Source organism: Aptenodytes forsteri, unplaced genomic scaffold (genome assembly GCF_000699145.1).
Source record: "Aptenodytes forsteri isolate BGI_AS27 unplaced genomic scaffold, ASM69914v1 Scaffold217, whole genome shotgun sequence".
NCBI classification, from domain to species: Eukaryota; Metazoa; Chordata; class Aves; order Sphenisciformes; family Spheniscidae; genus Aptenodytes; species Aptenodytes forsteri.
In genome coordinates, this window is record NW_008796222.1 from 7,847,959 (window position 1) to 7,868,414 (window position 20,456).

Below are 20,456 nucleotides of genomic sequence, written 5' to 3' on the forward strand. Positions count from 1 at the left end.
ATTTTATCCCCCCCCCCCCGCAAAGGAAATGACTAGTTGTTTGTATAGGTACAAAGAAGCTGTCAGTTTGATGGATTTGGAAATGCTGACAATTATGGAACAATAGCATTGGCCAACAAACAGAAAGTCAAACACCTGCTGTAGTTATTTCTTCTCGTGTATTACTTAACCTACACTTTCAGAATTGTAAATGCTTCTCCTTTTCCCCCCCCCGACCAAAGATAAAGATTGGGAAGACATAAGGAAGATGCCAGAATATCCAACTCTTCAGAAGGATTTTAGGAGAACAACGTAAGTGATGATAACGCAACAACAGTTCAGTGAATGTAACAGGCAGAAATTGGCTCCTTTCCTCTGACTTTTTGGGGAGGCGATTTTGGACTGTTTGGGTTCTAACGCTGTGACAGCTGTCCTGTTTGAATTAGCTGTTTTGCTTGAATGGTGTTCCCTCCCTCAGCTGCTTGTTAAAAGCATCAACTGAGTGGTCTCCTCGTTTCTCTAGAAGGGGTCGTCATAACTGCCATTTAATCTATGGCAGGCACAGATGAATGAGCTTGCTTAAACCACTTGTGTTAGCTGTTCAAGGTAACCTCATTCATTTTGTGTGAGAAAGGCTACGGAAGCACCTCCCTGGTCCTTTTGACCAGCAGATATGTGGAGACAGTAAAGTAGAGGACAGAAATTTCTATGGAAGGTAACGTGTTCAATAGGTTGTGATGCAAAGCCTATCTGGGATGTGAGAATATTCCACTTTTAGTGTTTCCTGGTGCTTTGGCTAAATTAGTCAAGTGGTGGTGATAGATCAGAGCATGTAAGGAGCAGCACAGACTCTGTTGTAAGGCAGAGGACATGGATTCAGGAGTTTTGGATTCTGTTTCCAGCTCTGCCGTGGATTCATTACGCTGGCTTTAGACAAGATATGAAGCTTATCTGTGCACAAAGCTTCTTTCTTTTGAAAATGGCTATAGATAACCTCTGGATTTGTAGATTAAAGGCAAGGCACAGGTGATACATATTTGGGGCATTTTTGAACTTGGGAACTGTAAGGGCTGTATGGTTTGCTGCAGGTTGGGGTGAGGGAGACAGAATGGTAAACTAACTGTTCTGCCAAATTGCAACTGGAAACAATAGCTTAGCTGTTGCGCTGTTACGAACTGCTGTACACTTTCTGTGGCAGAGTTGCTTTAGAAAACTAGAGTATAAACTTCAAGTTGAGTTTCTCTGTCATATGCCCATGTAAACGGCTTATCCATACACTATAAAAGTTGCATGTTCCATGGAAATAATCTGTACACAGTTGATACTACTCCTGTTAGTGAAAAGCACGCTTTATGTGTGCAACTGCTAGATAAATATCTGACATGTTTTCTGGTAGCAGTTCTGTTTTACAGCTTACTTATTAAGGGCTGGTAAATGTTTTTGTGATCACTTGGTACAGTTCCATATTCTTAATACTGTATTATTTCAGAAGTGTCTTTGTTTAACTGTATTTTTCAGATATGCCAATAGTAGCCTCATAAAATACATGGAGAAACACAAAGTCAAGCCTGACAGCAAAGTTTTTCTTTTGGTAGGTATAACTTGAAAATCATTGTGATGATAGGAATGAAATGCATTTCTAATGGTAATATCTGTAATATCTGTTCTTCTATCTCATTCTAATGAACACCGACGTTAAAGAAAGCTATTTATCACTCACTGGCCATTTTTGAGCATATACATTCATGCTGAGGGTGTGCTTAAACTGCTGGTATTGAAGATCTGAAGGTCTTACCTAATTAAGATCTGCAAGGCACTTGTATACCCAGCCTTACCCTTAGGTCTGCTGCGCAAATAGGATAGTGAGTATTATATATCCCTTGATTCCGTGTTGTTTCAGAGAGCTAAAGAGCTCTCAAGAGCTAAAGAGTTTTGTGAAGAAAGGGAAGAGGAAAGGAGAAATTTAATTATTTCCTGTAGTAATTTTCTTTTTGTTTTTTCTTTTTCTTCCTTCTGATAATAGTCCACCTCTGCTCTCTGGGTGATTCCAAACAATATCCCTAAACATGTATTTGCTGGTTACCTAGTTGAGTCATTCATTGTAGGTGAATACAGGCTTGCTCTGTCTAATACGGCATCATTTCTGGATGCCTCTGTGATGACTTAGTGCTGTCTAAATTTAGGAATAAAGTTCAAAGTGACTTTGCTAGTGCTGTGAACAGGGAGTCTCTGTAATGAGGCTGTTAGTGCAGCTTGAGTTCTAGTGGTTTGTTTTCATCACTAGTTACAGGTTCAGCATAGCAGTGTTCTCTCTAGGTCCTGGCAAAGATTTGCTCTTTGACTTGTTAGTAGCTGTTGGATGATGACACAAATAGCTGTGGAAACAGAATGGGTTGGTCCCAAGTGGGTGGAAGGGAAGCATTCACATAAGAAACGTGAGACTTCAAGAAAAAATAAATAAAATTTCTTAAACTCAACTTACTGGGCACACATTGGAATGATCTGGAGGAAGAGTCTAACTGAAAAGATGACAATTATAAGAGACTTCGTTAGTTAGTACCTGAATTTTCCTGTTTTCCTACTAAAGGTGGAAGCCACCAGAAAGCCTGGTGGAAAGGCAAAGAAGCAAATGGGTTGCTGTCAGCTTATATGGTTAATTCATCAAAGCTATGAACGCTAAGTTGAGAGTCATCTTGGGTGGGTAGGCTGCTTTTCCAGGGGGAAATATTAAGCAGATCTCTAAAGAACACACAACTAACCATAGGGTGACAAAACGTATATACATATTTTGTCACCCTATGGCGTATTATAGATGTATATGTGTGTGTGTGTGTATATATATATAAAAGTCTGGGAACTTTTCATGATGAAGAAGTAGTGAGACAAGGTTATTACAAGGTGACTGAACAAATAGATAGGTGTCTATCTATGTCTTCCCCTATATAATTGTGAGAATGAGAACTGAGATATCCAAAAATCTAAGGGCTCTTTCTGAACATTGTGAAGGAGACAGTTCACTTAGCAAGGTAGGTTCTTTTAGTGAAATTTTTCTCACTGTTTGTAATCAGGGATGAATAAGGGTGGTTTAGTGATCAACCACAGAGATGGAGGCTGGTCTCAAATAGGTCAGTCTCCCAGAACTCTGCATAAGAATGCCCAGGAAGATGGGCAACCTTCTTGATACCTCATTGCTGCACTGAGGAAGTCCGTATACCCAAATTGCCACAGCCCTGCTACAGCAAAGAGGCTCAGTACCTGCCTTATCTTGTGAAAGATCCTAAAAACCAGCAGATCTTGAAGGAAAGGTGTGCATTGCTCTCCCAAATCAAGAGATTAGAAATATGTCTGCTAACGAGCTTGGAGGTACATGTATTCTGAAGCAGACTCCCTAAAACTCTTTGTTCATATCCAAGGTAGTTATGTTATTTTTTTGAGGTAACCTCCATCTTGCAAGGTGACCTCTGAAGACATCTACTTTGTAACCTTCATTGGTCAAGACTTTGTGCTATGAGTACAGAAAGTGTGGTGCATAGAGAAAATACGGCATCGAGTAGAGCAGTGCAGGATAGCAAGTGACTCTTGACAAAGAGGAGGATATTGTGCCACTCTGCTGATTGACACTGAATATTAATATCTACATGAAGAGCAGAATGTTTTCCATCCAGGAAGAGGCATCTGTTCTTGCTGTCCTGGAAAACTTACAAGCGTAATATTTATAGCTGTTGTGTCAGGCCAGTAGAGCCTGACAGCGAGCAATCTTGAGAGTTGCTGAGAAGTATGACACTGTTGATGAAGTCCAGTCTCACAGGCTTTCTGTAGTGTGTTAGCAGCTGCTACCCTGAAAGCAAATTGTGTCCAGCCATTTTTTATTCACTTTCCTAGGAGCAACAGAAGCTACAGAAAACCAGACTTTGTCAGAGAAAGTTGGTTCACTGTAGCATCACTGATAGGCAGGATATCTCACTTGGAGTGATATTGTGTGTGAAATGGGCAAACTGATTATATTCTTTGAGGTGCAGGGGGATTACTAAGGGAATGAGCAGATCATTAAAAGGTCCAAGATATCTTTAGAACTTCTGCTTTGGCCTTATCTTTGAATGACAAAGAATACAGGTCATGTTTGGAGGCAGCTTGTGATGAGGGTGCTATATGGCAGAAAGCTGGAGGAGCTTTCTCTTGAGTAGTACTGCAGCAACCAGTTCTGAGGAAGGAGTCCGCGGGGCAGAAGCTGATGTCCTGTACTCATCTGTCAATGACCGCATCTGATACCAAAGACCAGGAGTCGCCTTATACAGAATATGAATATTTTGTCCCAGTGGTCACTGTGGAGAAACTGGGGAGAAGAAATTTGCATCACCTGTAATGGTGTCACAAGCCACTAAAACTAACAAAAATTTTACACATAGGGAGAGGTGGTGATGTGAAATAAAGATGCTGAATACCAAAACTGGTGTCTGTATTCGTTGTATTGTGTGAGGTCACTGTGTAGAGAGCCAACAGCACATTAGAGGTTGGATTTGTTAAGATACGCAGGAAACATAGGGTGTTAAGGGTTATCTGACAACACAAAACACAGTAAATAAATGTGCCATGCAAACTCTCCAGGTGTGTGCAATGCAGGACTGTCTTGAGGTGTATTTCTGGACAAGCAGCAGGAATCAGTTCAGGAGCTGGTTGCAAGTGAACTGATAGGTGGAGAGACAGCCCAAATGGCTCTTTGTTGTGTTGTCAGTCTGTTGGGGTCCATGGCACAGAAAGTATAGGAATAGGGAGAGGTGGAAAGGAAGTGGCAAAAGTACAAAGAATTTTATAAGACCTCATCTACAAAGTAGGGTTAACTACAACTATTGAGAAAGGAAATACAGGGAATCATCTTTCTTGATCAGGACGAGTACTTTTACTGAGTCTGTTTACTGTACCATATATATAGAATACAGAATTGTGCAACAGATTTTTGATTTATTGGAAGAAAAAGCCCCAAACACCCAAAATCACATTCTTTTGCTGAATATCCAGGGAACTTTATTGGAGGCCTGGAAGATAGAGTTTGAGCTAAGATGTGCTTTGCAGAAGGAATTAATTTTCACTGTTGGCTTGAATTAAGAGAGTATTGTGTGAGAGCAGGATACTGTATGATGTAATTTGAGCACCCAAATTTCCTACTGTGAGTTTATCAGAATGTGATAAATAACTAGAAATGGTATGGTATCCCTATAATTCCTGTTTTATACTACTAATATATTGTAATCCTCTTTTATACTGTATGAGTAATTTGAGCACCCAAATTTCCTACTGTGAGTTTATCAGAATGTGATAAATAACTAGAAATGGTATGGTATCCCTATAATTCCTGTTTTATACTACTAATATATTGTAATCCTCTTTTATAGCCTGCTGCAGTCAACCGCATTCTAGCTAATAAATTTATTACTGCTTTCCTCCTAGCAAGGAAGAAAGGTTACTAGGAAGGGCCTGCTCCTCCTCTTTCTCATTTCAATACCAATAGAGTGGGATTGGGAGCTGCATGAGTGGCAGAGTGTTCTGACTGTGAAATGTCACCAGTATGAGAGATGAAGATTTATTGTTTCCGTCCCTAAAGTGATATGGAGAGTCCTGGTCATGTTCAGTCTCTTCTGACACTTTTTTCCTGTTGTGTCAGCAGGACAGAACAGTATAAAAGCTGTACATGTGCCACAACAAAACACCATTATTTAGAAATGATGCTTTATGAACCTGTAATAACTGAATTTAGTGTCGCTTTAGCACAGTGGTTCAGCCTTAGCAATTAATATTGCCTGATACACTTAACTGTATTTCTTCCGTGAGAAGTGCTTCACAATTGTAGTGCTTTGATGGATGTGCATTCTAGTTCTTGGGAACTTTACTGAACAAGCAATGCTAACTTAGGCTTGTCTGGACAAGCCACAAATAATTTAACAATCCACAATCCAAGACATATAAATCGTAGTTTGAAAAATGATAGTTTGATAAGCTTTTTGCTATTTTTAATGTTATGCTTTGCAGCTTCAGAAGCTTCTTACTATGGACCCTACAAAGAGAATTACCTCAGAGCAGGCTTTGCAGGACCCCTACTTTCAAGAGGATCCTCTGCCTACATCAGAGTATGTATTCCCTCTTCTGTGCTCTTCAGGGCTGTCTTCTTTCTGCTAAATGCTAATCCCTGAAATGACATGACAGCTGAAAAATTCATGGATATCTACCTATATCCACAAGAAGTAGTAGCTCAGGCATGCTCAGTAGAAACTTATAGTACTGAAGTGTGTCTGTATCTACTGGTGCCAGAACCGAGTGGTCGTGGACAATAACCCAGTACCGCACTAGTTTTGTAATTCTGAACGTACTACCAAAGCAAGTGTGACAATATTATTGCAGTATTTAGAGAATTAATCTGTGCCCTGTTCTGTTCTGCCTTACGCAGCCTCACAGAGCCCTGTTCTCCTTTGCCTGGTTTCAGTATGCCTCTGCCTAGGACTAGGACAGTTCTCTGACCTATAGCCCCTTCCCATGCCCTCTTGCACAGGGTAACAGTATAAGGAGAGAAAAGTGAAGAGATCAATGACTGCCTAAAATCCCACAAGTCCCTTGTTCAGAAGGCTTGAGAGTACAGATTTTATATCTATATATATTTTATGGTAATGAAAAATTCAAATTATATATTCAATTCCAAATAATATTTTCAATTCCTACTGGCAGGCTTTGCTCTTCCAGTTTCTCTTCCCAGTTTTTAGAAGCCTGGTGGTTCGTAGCATTATGATCCATAGGAGCTGGATGCAGGGAGACTTCCACCTTTGCTTTCACTGCTTCCTCAGCTAGCAGGCAACACTAAAAGGAGGGAACAGCCACTGGAGTGCAAAAGGAGTCTAGTTGAGACTAGTTGGGGTTTTTTTTCTTTCTTTTTCTTTGTCTGTTTGGATAAGCCAAACACTACATAGCAGCTAGATTAGGAACTGTTTACACACTTTAAAAAATCATGTCACGTCGTTTGTATTCTGAATGCTGGCACAGAAATCTAAGAAACTGATACTGGTCAAGATCTACCAGTAATTTTCTATTTAGTGTTTATCTGATACTATCCTATGTAGAGCTATAGCTCTCCATGGATTACAGGATAACATTATGATAAAGTCTCTGCCATAAACATTAAGGAATGTTCCAAATCCCATTAGCCAGTTGAATTTAAAAGCTATCTTTTTTTTCTCTAAACAAGACCTGAGAAGCTAATTGAAAGTAACTCTGCAGTTGTGATTGGCAAATATATTTAAGCCTGCTGTAAGCCAAGGCGGGCTCATAAGACATTAACACTCTTTGGATCAGGCCCTTTATTCAGTGAGCCATGCATGTTCCAACTAGGTGTTGTGGAACCTCTGACACTGTTTGTTCATTTTGCCATCAGGATCAACAAGTGGTCGTTCTGGCATTCAGGCATGCTCAACCATGCCCTGATTTCTAAATGATGGCCTCATGCCAACAGCAAAGAGATCTGACATTATGATCAGCACCTAGCTGCTGGCAGAAGCAGACTTCTATCTTGAATGCTCACAGTGCCGCTCACTTATGGAAACAGGACTCATGAAATACAGGAAATTAAATTGTGTTATATTCACTTGTTTTTAATATAGCAGTAAATAAATGTATGTCATATGTGCATCTTTGTGGAGTGTTTACTGTTTACTGTGTTTCAGTGTATTTGCTGGCTGTCAGATTCCATATCCTAAAAGAGAATTCCTTAATGAAGATGAACCTGAAGAGAAAGGGGATAAGGTATAATAAACTCCTCTTTTTTTTTTTTTTTCCTCCCTTTTTTCTCCCCCTTTTAAGTATGCAATAAGAAAGAGTCATGGTGCTACCAAATGAAAACCAATGAAACGTGAAGAGTTAACCAAAAATGTGTTTTCCAGGCAAGGCTCTCTTAAAACTGCTTCCCAGACAGATTAAAAGTATCAGATGACTTGGGGGTGTCTCAGGTGGTATCACCAGCACAGTTTGCCCTAACCTGTGGAGAATGAGCTGGATGGGTTGTTCTGTCAGCGGTAGCCTACTTTCGGCTGCCATCATTCCAAGAGAACCTTGCTACCTCCTCCTGCATTGCATGATGAAAATACATTGTGATCACGTGAAAAGAATGGCATTTCCATTGTATGACTGGCATACATCCAGCCATTTGAAAGTAGATGGCTGTCAGGGTCTCAAATAAATAGTGGCAGCCTGCTTCTGGCACTACATCAGAACATTTCATCCATCTGCACACAGTTTCCTGACCGTGTTTTAAGGGCCCTCAGACAAAGGAGTAATAAGGAGCGTGAACTGTTCTGGTGGCAACAGTCTGCTCTCAATACTCTCTTTCCCATAGCCCCATAGACATGGGCAAGAACTTGTTTGTGTGCATAGTAAATTTTGGTGTGTTTGCAACATAATCTGACCTGCTTTGTGTGTGTAGCTCAGCTGTGCTATGTGACTGCAGTGATTGTCCCACCATGCTGTGAAGGCTGGACAATGGTGCTATAGTATATGAAACAGCTTGTTATTTTCACTTAAAAATGTATAGTGAGACACCAACAGTAATGTATAGCTAGCAAAATGTGAAGAAAACAGCTTTGAACTGTAATTATCTGAGGACTACGTGAGAAGGACTGTTAATCTTTTGGAGAAACCATTTGACTACATGCATCTTCTGTTTTCAGATTTTCTGCATAACATGAGAATCTAGCTGAGTTTAAAAGTATGCCTATCACAATACATTTCAGACAGCAAATTTTGTTTTCGGAACAGATATTGTAGATTCTTCTGTGCTGAGAACAAGTGGTAACATCCTGGATTTTTGCATCCAGATAGTTTTTTCAAAAAGAGGAAACAGACACCTAAGCAAAAATACAATGAAAGTCATGATACTGATTTGATGTAATTTAGTTACTAGCTTTGCTTCAACTCTCACAGCTTCAAAAACAAGAACAAACCTTACGAATTAAAATGACTCTGGCTTTTGTTAATTCAGTGTATTTAAAAGTAAATACCTGTCTTTTTCCTGGGACTGTTGGGGGGGGGGAAACAATGGCATGTTTGTATTCAAAACAGCCATTGTATAAATGGTCTTTGAGATTGTTGGGGACAGTCACGTATTTATGCACACTCCAAATTAAACTTTTTCCAGACCATTTAGGTAATATAAGTCACGCATTACTCATTGAATGTGTTCCCACAGTATAGAAAATGTGAAGGTAAAAGATAGTCTGAAAGTTGGATCTGTGCCATGTTTTGTTTCTTTGATGTTGTTGCAAGTGAAAGGATTTTTTTTTTATAGCGTTAGTTTCCAGTTTGTTTTTAAAACCATAAATATCTGCATAGTCCTTTGGAAACCTAGAGGAGTTCTCTGTGTTTGTTTATTTGGAACTTGCATCTGAATTGAATAACCTTTAACATAAACATCCATTCTTCAAAATGGTTAACTGTTAGTCAGCAAAGCTAAAATGAGTGTTTGTAAAACAAAGTGAAAAAGATTCTTTTCTCATTCAAATTCTGTTAGGCACGTTTCTGCTGGGTTCGTTTCTAGGTAGGACCGGAATTTCATTTTGGTAATTTGTGCCTGAGAGGTGACACGTGGTAATATGTTGCTAACTGTAGACCTTTTACAAGTTTGTTTATTTAGGAACCACCATGAACTAGACTGACCTGAGGACAATTTTTTTGCTGGCGTAAGCTGCTTTTGCACGCTAAGGTGGTGCAGCTAGACCCCAGCCAGAGTCTGACAGAGTAGCTCTTAGTCTCTATCCAGGCAGTAGCAGTAGTAGCTGCACAGAAGAGCAAGCTCAGACTAGTCAGGTAAATTTTGTGGTAGTACACAAAGTGCGAAACATGGGGCCTATGACAAACCGTTGTCTTTAATTGTGAGAGTTCCTGCAATATTTGTTTACACATAACAAAACTGCAGTTTTTCAGCTCTCACAGTAGCAACCACCTCCCTTGCATCCAAAGTTCAAACCATTATGAAAAGATAAATTGCTTCTTAACTTTTTTTTTTTACAAGCTAGCTTGATTAACTTTTAAAATTATTGAAATTTAAATCTCCCAGGAAACAGAATCTGACTGAGATGGGATTTGAGGACTACAAGCAGGAGGATACATTACTGGTTTTGCTAAATGTGAAATGGCAATGCAAGCCACCTCTAAGTCCTTGAAGACGCAAGGTTTCTTTGTAAACTTAAATGAATACATCATTGCAAATTTTATCTGAATGTGTCTTGGGAGACCCTTGTGATGAATGGCATAGATACAGATCTTTTATGTCATTTATCTGAGGTAACTAAATGCCCCCGATGAATCAGTCAATGAATGCCAATCAATGGTGATTGGGGGCATCAAGAATTTTCTGCTAGTGGCAACTGGTTGTCATGATTTCTGAGAAACTAATGAAGTGAGGCTTTCATAAAAGGCTGCCATACTAAAGCTTTGATAATTATGTAAGCAGATATTCTAGGGAAAAAAGACTATCCTGAAATGTTCCACACAGTATATTGGGGAGGAGGCTAGTAAGGCTTTTTAATTCAAGCCATGACAACTGTAGGTTTTTTCCATGATGAGCAAATGACATATCTCACATTAGGAGTGAAATTGCTTTTCTTTGCAATTCTCTTACGTGCTTTAGTGCTCTGGTGGAGGAGCCATCCCTGGTGCTTGAAAGCAGACAAATGGGTGGTCTTTCCTTGTAACTGTCTAATCATGGAGGGCAGAGTTGCACTCTGGTTTTCTAACCTTCCCTCCAGTTCCCTAATACCCTTTTATTCTGTAGCCCTCTGAAGCCAGAAGAGTACAATGTCTTTTGCTGCTCTTAACTTTTTTTTTCTCCCTTTTGTGGCACTTTTCTCTTTGTCTCTCTTCCTGCTAGGTCCCAGTGTCATCTTAATTGTCTGGCTTCTCTTCCGTTGCTAGTCTTCTCCTTCCCTTGCCAGATTCTTCCTTCAGCTGTTTCCTCCTCTTTTGTCTTCAACTATTTGTCTCTGGTCAATTTTCACTTTTCTGCTATTTCAGTAAGATTTTCTGACCCTATACCTAGTGCACCATGCTGGACTGTATTCCCAGTATACCACTCTTTACAAGGTACTTAAAAGCACAGGAGAGCAAAACAGTAATGAAACCCGTTTCTGGTTCTGCCACAGAATTTCCTCGCAACCTGGAAGAAATTATACCATTCCTCTGGTCTCAATTTGCTTACCTTTCTGGCAGTAATGCTGCCAACCTCCTTCGGGTTATTGTAACGTGTCATTTCTGAAAGTTTGAAAAGTGGTTTTGATTCTGAGTGAACAAGGCTGTTGAAGCACTTAGAATAATTTACTGTGGTTCACCACGTCTGCCACTGAGCACTAGTGAAATTTTGGGGTTTTGATTCAGTTCATTAGGTGATTACTGCTTTATGAATGGTTCCTTCCATCCTCCTCTCTGACCGCTTGGCTAGCTGTAGGAGGCACTAGACTGTCCTTCCCAGTTTTAGTCTAGCTTGCTTTGTTAAAAAAAAACAAAATCACCACAAATGAGATACCCCCACAAACTGTGCAAGAGTGTACCGAGGACGCATTTCTCCCGACAAGCAGCTTTGCTGTGTTTTCCCATCGAGCAGTCGGGCCTGCCGCCTCCTCCACAGGCACGGTGGCACTGGGGTTGGCAACTCCGTAAAGCTCAAACTACTTCAGAGCAAGTGACCGTGTTGTGTCGCTTCTTCCCCTAGAATCAACAGCAGCAGAATCAACATCAGCAGCAAACAGCACCTCAGCAGCAGCCGCAGGCAGCACCGCAGCAGCCGCAGCCGCAGCAGCAGAACAGCACCCAGACCAACGGGACAGCCGGGGGCGCTGGCGCGGGAGGAGGGGGTGCGGGCGCAGGACTCCAGCACAGCCAGGACTCCAGCCTCAACCAGGTGCCTCCAAACAAGAAACCACGCATAGGGCCTTCAGGCGCTAACTCAGGCGGGCCTGTCATGCCTTCAGATTATCAGGTACCTCTTGAATTTTTGCTGCTTCTGATACTGTAGGGCCAAAATGTCATTTTCCCCCTTCCCCACTGCAGGAACAGGTCATGTTTTAATGAATTTCTCATGTAACCTGAGTAGGCGCTATGATATATTAGATAAAAATGTGGGTTTAAAGTTTTAAAGTAAAAAGGTTTTGTTCTGTGGTTAGTAATTTTCAATAGAATACCAGTATGAGTTGTATCTGCAGCACCCTATAAAGTGTTAAGGACTAGTCCACTCCAGGAAAGCACTTAAATATATGCTTAACTTTATGTTTGAGAGTAATCTGACTGAAGCCAGTGGAACTATTTCATGCACGTAAATGCTGCGTTAGATCAAGTTCAGGATACTCGGCTCTTGGCAATATTAAATCCTGTGTGAGAAGCAGATCTGAGAAGATCCTGAGAAGGAGAAGCAAAGTTAGAACTAGGTGCTCTCGTTTGATTCCTGCTTCATTTTACCTCATACCATCACATGTATGGAGCAGTTCTGTAGTTTATTCTAGTATCTTGCTAAGTCTACTTCTAACGTTAAAGAAAAAATGCATGTTAGCACAGGAATGATGTTTTGGTTCATCAGTATGATTCATGCTGAAGTAGGGCACAAAGACGCGCATTGTTTCTAACATGACCAACGTTGAATAGATTTCATGTTTTCCAGTACAGTAGCATTCATAAGCAGAAGCAGTATCACTGCTTTTGGATTTCTTATTTTTGGATTTGCATACTTGTCTTTGCTTACTAGAATTACATTTTCCACTGAAAAAGTGACTTACACTAAATATAGAAAACATTGAACTTACCAGGATCTTCAATACTTGTGAATTTATACCTGCTGAGACAGTAATGAGTTGAAAGCAGAATAAGAAAAAGGTAGATATTAAAGGTAGCTTTTAAAAGATATTAGGGATTCTGTCTGCTACTCGCCTTTGAGAAGATCCCACCTTGGAGAATGGTCTTTTCAGGCTGCTTTGAACTTAAAATAAGTAGTTTTTAAAAAACCCGGCTCTGGAGTTGCCTTCACTTAGTCCTCCAGACCTTCTCCACAGACAATTGATTTCTCAGTGCCAGACTTTTTTCTCCCATTTCTGTTTTACTCTTTTAATGACAAATTATCATGAAGGCATTGAGGGCAATTTAAGGGTAAAGACAACTAGGTTTCTTTTTTGAAAAGTTCCAGACAGACTTGAGGTCTGGACAGATCACTACAGCTGTCTGACTACACGGTATTTATGGCTGGCCTGTTTTGGTCTGTATTTTGAGGACTGGTGTGCTGCTGCATTTGATGATATCCATTATAGAATCCTTATACAGCTCTCTGAATTGTTGGCAAACTTCCCCATTACAAGTTGCTAGCAGTCTATCATTTTTTTCAGATAGCTAGATTTTTTTTTTACCCCCTATGACTCTTTCCTTCTAAACTTTAACAGCACAGGCATCAAAATGGTGATCTGTATGTTTCCTTTACGCCACTTGCTAAATTGTATGGTCTGATTATCCATTTTTACACTTGTGTTTGGCTATCTGCCCTTAAATTCTAGCTGACTGTCTTCTGTTCCAGAAAGGAATGTCTGCAATTTGTCCAAGTCTGACTTCGTTAAAAACAAATTCTCTTCTGTGGAACAAAAATAAGCATGGGCAAGTTAATGCATTCTTGTAGTCTTATGGCATTAATTTTACTCCATTATGTCTTATTCAGAAGCAGGAAGAAGATTTCCTTTGAGTTTCATTTAGCTTGTGATCTAAAGTCTCTGTTGAAATCTTTTTGTAGTTCACCAACCTCAATATATGTTGCTTCCATAAATGACAGTACGAATTTCTTGTTGAATTTTACTGAGCATTCCTTATGTGACCTTGGGAGTTTTGCTTAGCATGGTGAGCTGATGCTTTTCGTCCAGAATGAGTTCCTATAAAGTCATAGCATTTATCACAATTCTTTTTCTTTTCTGTTAGAAGTTGCAAAAACTTTCAGAATTTTGAGACAAATTCCAGGTTTCAGACACTCTCTGTTAACAATCTAACCATGCAGGCCAAGCATAATCTGGTTATTAACAGCGTACATGCTGCTGGGAGACATCTCTTCCAAAGCCAGTGTGCTGAGCTGTTATCTCCCAAACTGACCCTTACAAACAAGTGAAGTTACTCCGTACAACTATTAGTTATATTGATATTATATTGGGATACAGAGATCTGCAGGATTGGACTGTTAACTCTCTCTCTTTAGCCTCACTGTGCCTCACCTTTGAAAGCAACCTTCATATTCCTACATTAGACAGAACACAGAAAAAGTAATGTGATATTTTTAGGGTTTAGTATGTTTTACGGTTTATGTAAAATTAAAGGTATAAAGCTATGTACAGAAACAAAGGGCAGAAGTGGTTTACGCTGCCTGAAAGTTAGGTTCCTGCTCTTCATCTAGCTGAAAAGTTGTCAGGAGGCTTTCACAGCTCTCCTGGTTGGGTTCCAATGGTTAGATGAGACCACTGACTTGGGGTATTGCCTTCACTGAGCAGATTCTTAGTCTGTGGAGGATGTGGCATTCTTACAGACCCGCTGTCTCCATGGGATTTCTATTCAGAACTCAAACTTTTCCAGAGGCTTTCTGTAACTCATAATCCTGATATTTAATCAGAATGTAGGTTCTTAACACTTTTCCTAGACGATTGCTGTTGGCCACAGTCTTGCTGATGACTCTTGGATATAGCCAAGTAGAACCATCAACTAGACAGTGAACAGAACTCTATTGAGTGGCTGCCTGACGCTGCATGTTAACTTGGCTGGAAAAAAACTGTTTGCTGACTGCAAATAGTTTTGGGGTTTTTTTGTAGACTCTCCTTTCTTGTGGATTGGGGTGGGGTTTACCTTGCTAGAGAGTCTCCTATCCATTGAGCAGTACTTTTCATGCAAAGTGATTTTGCAGCTTGCGTTATTTTGCAGCTTGCGTTATTAATTCTGGACATGGAATGGATATGGTAATAAAAGGTGAAGTTCAGCAGGCTGGAGGTTGTAAATGATCCATGAATTTGGCTTGCTGAGATTGGGGTCCACTGAGCTAACTTTCCAAACATTGGGGGGGGGACGGGGGACAACACACATTCAGGAAAATGAATGTTAGGTTATTGCACATTCACATGCCCATCTTTAAGCAGTTGTCCTTGCTTCCACTAGATAAGGCAGCAAGTTGAAAAGCTCACCTAAAATTATATTATTTTATCCTACTAGACATTTTTTCATTTAGAGTAATTGAGTAACTCTTAGGTCATGGTTGACTTTTTCTCAGGAACAGAATAAATTGTTTCTCTGTAACATTTAGTATTGCCTATCTTGAAAAGGGTGTTTGTGGCCTTAGCAGTTTGTTTTTGCATTAATAGCACTTACAATAATGATAGATGTAAGTTTAAGAAACAGTTGAATTTTGAAATGGAGTCTGCTCTCTCTTGTGTCTTGTGTATTTTTCCTTCAAAAAAATGGGTGTGTGCATGCTGTACTTCTAGGTGTCTGCCACAAGACCTTGTGTATTTTGTGTGCTGTGTTAAGGCTGATTGCAGATCAGGTTGATTACTTGTTTTATGGGACCTTAAACAGTAACACTGTTTACTCAGCTTCTCCAACAGTCACATTTTAATGAGCTTCAGAGAGGTTAAAAGTTTCCTGAGCTGCGTAGTCCTAACAGGCTGGTTTTCATTCCCCTGATCCTACTCTGTTTTCCTGCAGCACTCCAGCTCACGCCTGAGTTACCAAAGCAACATTCAGGGATCTTCTCAGTCCCAGAGTACAATGGGCTATTCCACGTCATCTCAGCAGAGCTCCCAGTATCACCAGTCTCATCAGTCTCACAGGTACTGAGAGGGCTAACAGACTGCACTCAGAAAGGAACGGACTAAAAGCCAGAAGACTCCAGCAATATGAAGTTCATAACGAAGAGAAGAACCAAAAATACAAACTGTGATGCAGAATTAAAATTCACGATGACAAAAGGAAAACTTCACTCACTGAAGACTTCCCCCCCCTCCCTGCCTCCCGTCTCTTTATTGCCATAAAGGAGATTCCTGTGAAGTTTTCCTGCCTCCCTGCCCTTGCATGTGCTCCATTGTGGTTACTCTAATGAACCCTTCTGATCTGAACCCAGCACTTAACTTCTTTAACCTTTGGAATTTTGAAGGATTCCTGGTGCACCTTCCTTATGCTGTAGTGATTGCCATAAATCTGTCTTTTCAATCTCTTTGATGGGATTTTAAAGTTTTAAAATCTTGAACTCCCAGGCTTTCAAGCTTGTATATAGTTAGTTTTATACAAGGCAAACCAGTTTAGCTATACAGGTATATTGCACCTTTTTAAAGCACTATGTTATTTTCACAGGATATTACTGTTTTGCTCATGGATGTCAAGAACAGCAAAATTTTACTGTTCCAGAGTATTTTACTATTCTGTTTTTATTAGTCTAGTTTTCAGGCGAGGTCTTAAAAATAAAAAAATTTAAAAATAAATAAAATTAAAAAAGAAAAAGGAAAAAAGAAAAAAACCCACCCAAGTCTCTGCAGCAACAAATATGCTTCATGCTACTGGACTGAACTCCAAACAGAAGATTGCTGATACTTCTTAACTCATTCCCACTGAATTCTTGAAATCACAGTGATCATGCTCTGACTAGTTTTAAATTAAGCATTATTTTAAATGAAACCAGGACAGTCACATAAAAAGGAGATGCTTTCAGGATCTGTTGGAACAGAAGAATGCAATGTCTTCCCAGGCTGGACACCAAAATAGTCAGGAAAATGTATTTACTGCCCTTAAGTCTCAGTAGGGATGTGGATGATGGGCTTGTTTTTCTGTTAAGCAGCTGATTAATGTATGTGAGGGTTCTATAAATTTAGCTTTCTTTCACATTCCTGAGTCAGTTTTCTAAATATAAAGGTGACAGAAGTACTAAGACTTGCGAAAACAAATGCATTTAATCATTTTATGTTAGAATTAATAATTAAGAGAAATTACTGTGCAGTTTGAAAAGCATGTTGAAAATTGTTCCTTTTTCATGTTTATAATGCATATTCTGTGTCCCTCACATTGCTGTGATTAACCCAGATTAGTTACACCAGATGCGCTTGATTGCACTAAAATGTTTCTTTTTCCCTAGAGCAAACATGTTTTGATTGTGCCTAAGGACTGTAAGTGGATGGGTAGCTGGCAGAAAATCCCCAGTAAATAAGAGTTCAGAAGCATAATCAGAGGATTATTGTCCAACTTCTGCAACCACAGTTATTCGGAGAGACACAACATGTAATTTGGGACAGCTTCGTTTTTCCTTCATCCTTCAGAAATAAGGCTGGCTCTTGTTGCAGAAAACCTGGAAAAACGCATTTAGAAAGCTACTAGCAGTGTAACATCAGCGAGCTTCTACAGCTGGTGTCCAGAGAAGAGGTGAAGTGAGAAGAGTTTATATGTAAACAGTTAATGTTACGGGCTTTTATACCGCAGCATGTTCTCTTCTGTCCTGTGTCCGTACAAAAGAATTGCATATACCCCTACGCGTTCACACTGAAGTTGTGATCAGACCTAGCCAGATGAGTAAATCTGTTTGCTCTGAGAAGAATGCTTTTCATCACAGCTAGACACATACATGTTTCTACTGGATTTGATCTCCCAATCACCTTTAGTGCCCCCTTCCTCCTCAAACACGTGTTGTTTTCATACCTTTTGTGAGCAGTTGGCTTGCTTTGGCCATATCTACCATCATGTGGTTTTGACAACCACCCAGCTTCTCTGGAAAAGCAACTAAAACCTGCTTTTGTCATCAAATGGGTAAGAAGGTGGTGAAAATGAAATGAAGGAATTTGAAGGAAAAAATTATTTCTGGGGAAAAATAATCTCCCAAAGGATACTTTGGATGTGTAACCCTTGAAATGCTACATATTATATCTACCCTAGTAGCCTGTTTGAAAAAACATATTTTAATTATTCCTTTATTTTATTTCAATGAGTCTGGGGTTACGTTCTTTCCCTAAGTGGAATGTCTCACCTCTTACTGATGTTAGGATGAGGGACCTTTGAGCTAATGGAAATTTGGCCAATGCCATAAAGTAACATTTATTTTATATTTTTGTGACTTGAGTGTCACATTTCTGGAAATTAACCTTTGGCAGAGTAATTTTTGTGCCCTCCTGTTGTTTTCACCCTTCTGTTCTCTCAAGACAAAATCCTTTTGTCTTTTCCATTATAGTTACCTAACATTTCTTCTCCCTACTATGACCTGCAGCTGATCGTCAAAATTCATACAACGTCAGCAGGTGGCGGGGAGACTTGTCACCATACGGTTAATTAAGGTGGGCTCTTGTGCCAATAAGGCAAAATCATGGTGTAGATTAATCTGTATGTAGAGTGTGAAGCTTCACAGCAATGTAAGGTGCTTTAATTGAGTGAACTTCCAGCTTCTAGAGCGACTGCCACGACCTCTCTCTAAGCTGAACTGGCGTTTCTGCCTTGGTTGGGGCTGATAGGCAACCACATGCCGCTCCTCTCTAGCTTTTGTGTGCACACGTGAAGCCAAGCTGACCTCCTCCGTTGCCTTCAAACTCACAACTGGGAGGAGAGCGAATAAAAGCAAAAGCATGTTTGCTGAGAAATGTAGGCAGTGCACACTCTTCTACTTCATTCCTGGCGGTGAAAATAATTCGCCTTTTCTTGGGAGCTTGACGCGTGTTGCCGGGGTGGGTGGCAGTCATAGTGGAAGAAGCCTTGCTTTCCAGGGGGTCATCCCATGAGGTGAAAACGCTCCGCTTTCAGAAGTGAATTGTGCAGTGTGTCGTGGGAAGCCAGGACCACGTCATTTTTATGTTATTTTTTGCCTGTGCAGTTTCATTAGTACTCGCAGCTCTGTCTCTGCCCATAACCTTTACACCCTCACCGAAGTGGTTCACACCGGTACCGAGAGTGGCAGGTGACACCGGCAGAGCTGTCTTCTCCATCCTGGTCGCCTGGTGGGAGAGCGGGCTGCTGAGTACAGCTGTTCCCATTGTGGCTCAGAGGAAACAAACGCGTGGGGAATGAATAGGATGAGCAGCCTGGTCCGCATTTGTGAGGTTTATGTAGCACAAACTGCACAATGAAGGAAAAATATAGGGAAAGCTGTGAGTCCTGCACTGTATCTGTGACACTGTATCTGGGGAGGGGGAGGGAAGAGCATTCGTAGCGGGAGGTGTGGCGGGAAGCTAGAAGTGTTCAAATATGTATAATATTTTATATAAACATAATAAGCTTAGTTCCCCTTCATAATCTTCAGGAATGGTACTTTAACACCATTAAGCAAAGAATTGTTTTAGGATTAAATAAATGTATTGTACATAAGGCCATACGTAATCTTCTAAAAATGTCGCCAGACAGGAGCGATGTGTATTACTATATGAAAAAAAGTCCTTAATGCACTGTTATCTCCTAAATATTTAGTAGTAAATTAATACTATTTAATTTTTTTAAAAATTTGTCTTGTGTAGACACTAAAAAGTATTACACAAAATCTGGACAGAACATGTCCTTTTTAACAGCAATTTAAAGAACTTTTTATATATGTAAGGTAGTAACTTTTCAAATTGTTCTAGTTGTATTTTCCCATGTTTACTATTTGTGGAAGTGTGCCTGTCTCTATTCAGTTTTTTCTCATAATTTCATGCACGCATCTTTCATTTTTGTAGTTTTCATTAGAAATTATTGTGTATGCGCCTCATGCTGCCACAAAACTTTGCCGCTCTAGATCTGTGGTGGCCACATTCGGCAGTGCCCGTGCCAATGGGCTAGCAAAACCACAAAGCAAAATACTTGCTTCTCATTCTAGAGTTGGGGGTTTACTGCCTTTAAGTTGTCCTGATGTCACTCTTGAAATGACTGTTAAAACTAAACTATGAGTTCATTGCATTTCTTTTATATTCTTGGTTGTAATGAAATGGAATTGACTTTGCTTCAGTGTGAATTTTTTAATAAAATAATATACATTTGTAATAATAATAAAAAGTTCAAATCAAATAAGCATGCTGAAAAGTTTTTGTAAGCATTGGCTTTGGGCTACCAAGAGGGAAAATATAGCCCACAAAATTGCAGTTGTAATTATATTCAGGATGTTTATGATATCATACACCACACAAAACAAAGCTTGCAAAACCTCAGAGTTGAAATTACAGCTTTTAAAATGCCCACGAGGATATTCACGGGTGTGTGTCTATCAAAATAGAATGAAGCCTTATGGAAAACAGAATCGATGGAGTGGTTCTCTTAGGTTTTGCCCTCTGCTTAAAAGTATTCTGGCATGCCACGCCGATGCCGCTTGTTGAGATTCATTATTACTTGCGTGACAATCCTATAGACGTGTCTTCTGAAAAAAAGCTGGTTTACTGCATTCTAAAGCTAAATGCCCTCTTACTTTTTCCTCCTGCCGGACCTTGGAGGATTTCAAGTATTTCAGGTGACAACAT

General features: G+C 40.0%; 1 protein-coding gene across 1 annotated transcript in view; it reads left to right on the forward strand.

The window, feature by feature from the left end:
• The window catches only part of CDK19 (cyclin dependent kinase 19), a 121,722-nt gene extending 101,712 nt beyond the window's left edge, over positions 1-20,010 (forward strand). The window contains exons 8-13 of the mRNA XM_009289198.1: positions 222-291; positions 1,498-1,570; positions 6,004-6,101; positions 7,683-7,761; positions 11,717-11,983; positions 15,712-20,010. Coding sequence (XP_009287473.1) covers positions 222-291; positions 1,498-1,570; positions 6,004-6,101; positions 7,683-7,761; positions 11,717-11,983; positions 15,712-15,843 — 719 coding nt within the window. The 3' untranslated portion in view covers positions 15,844-20,010. The remainder of the gene's footprint in view (positions 1-221; positions 292-1,497; positions 1,571-6,003; positions 6,102-7,682; positions 7,762-11,716; positions 11,984-15,711) is intronic.
• The last annotated feature ends 446 nt before the right edge of the window (positions 20,011-20,456 follow it).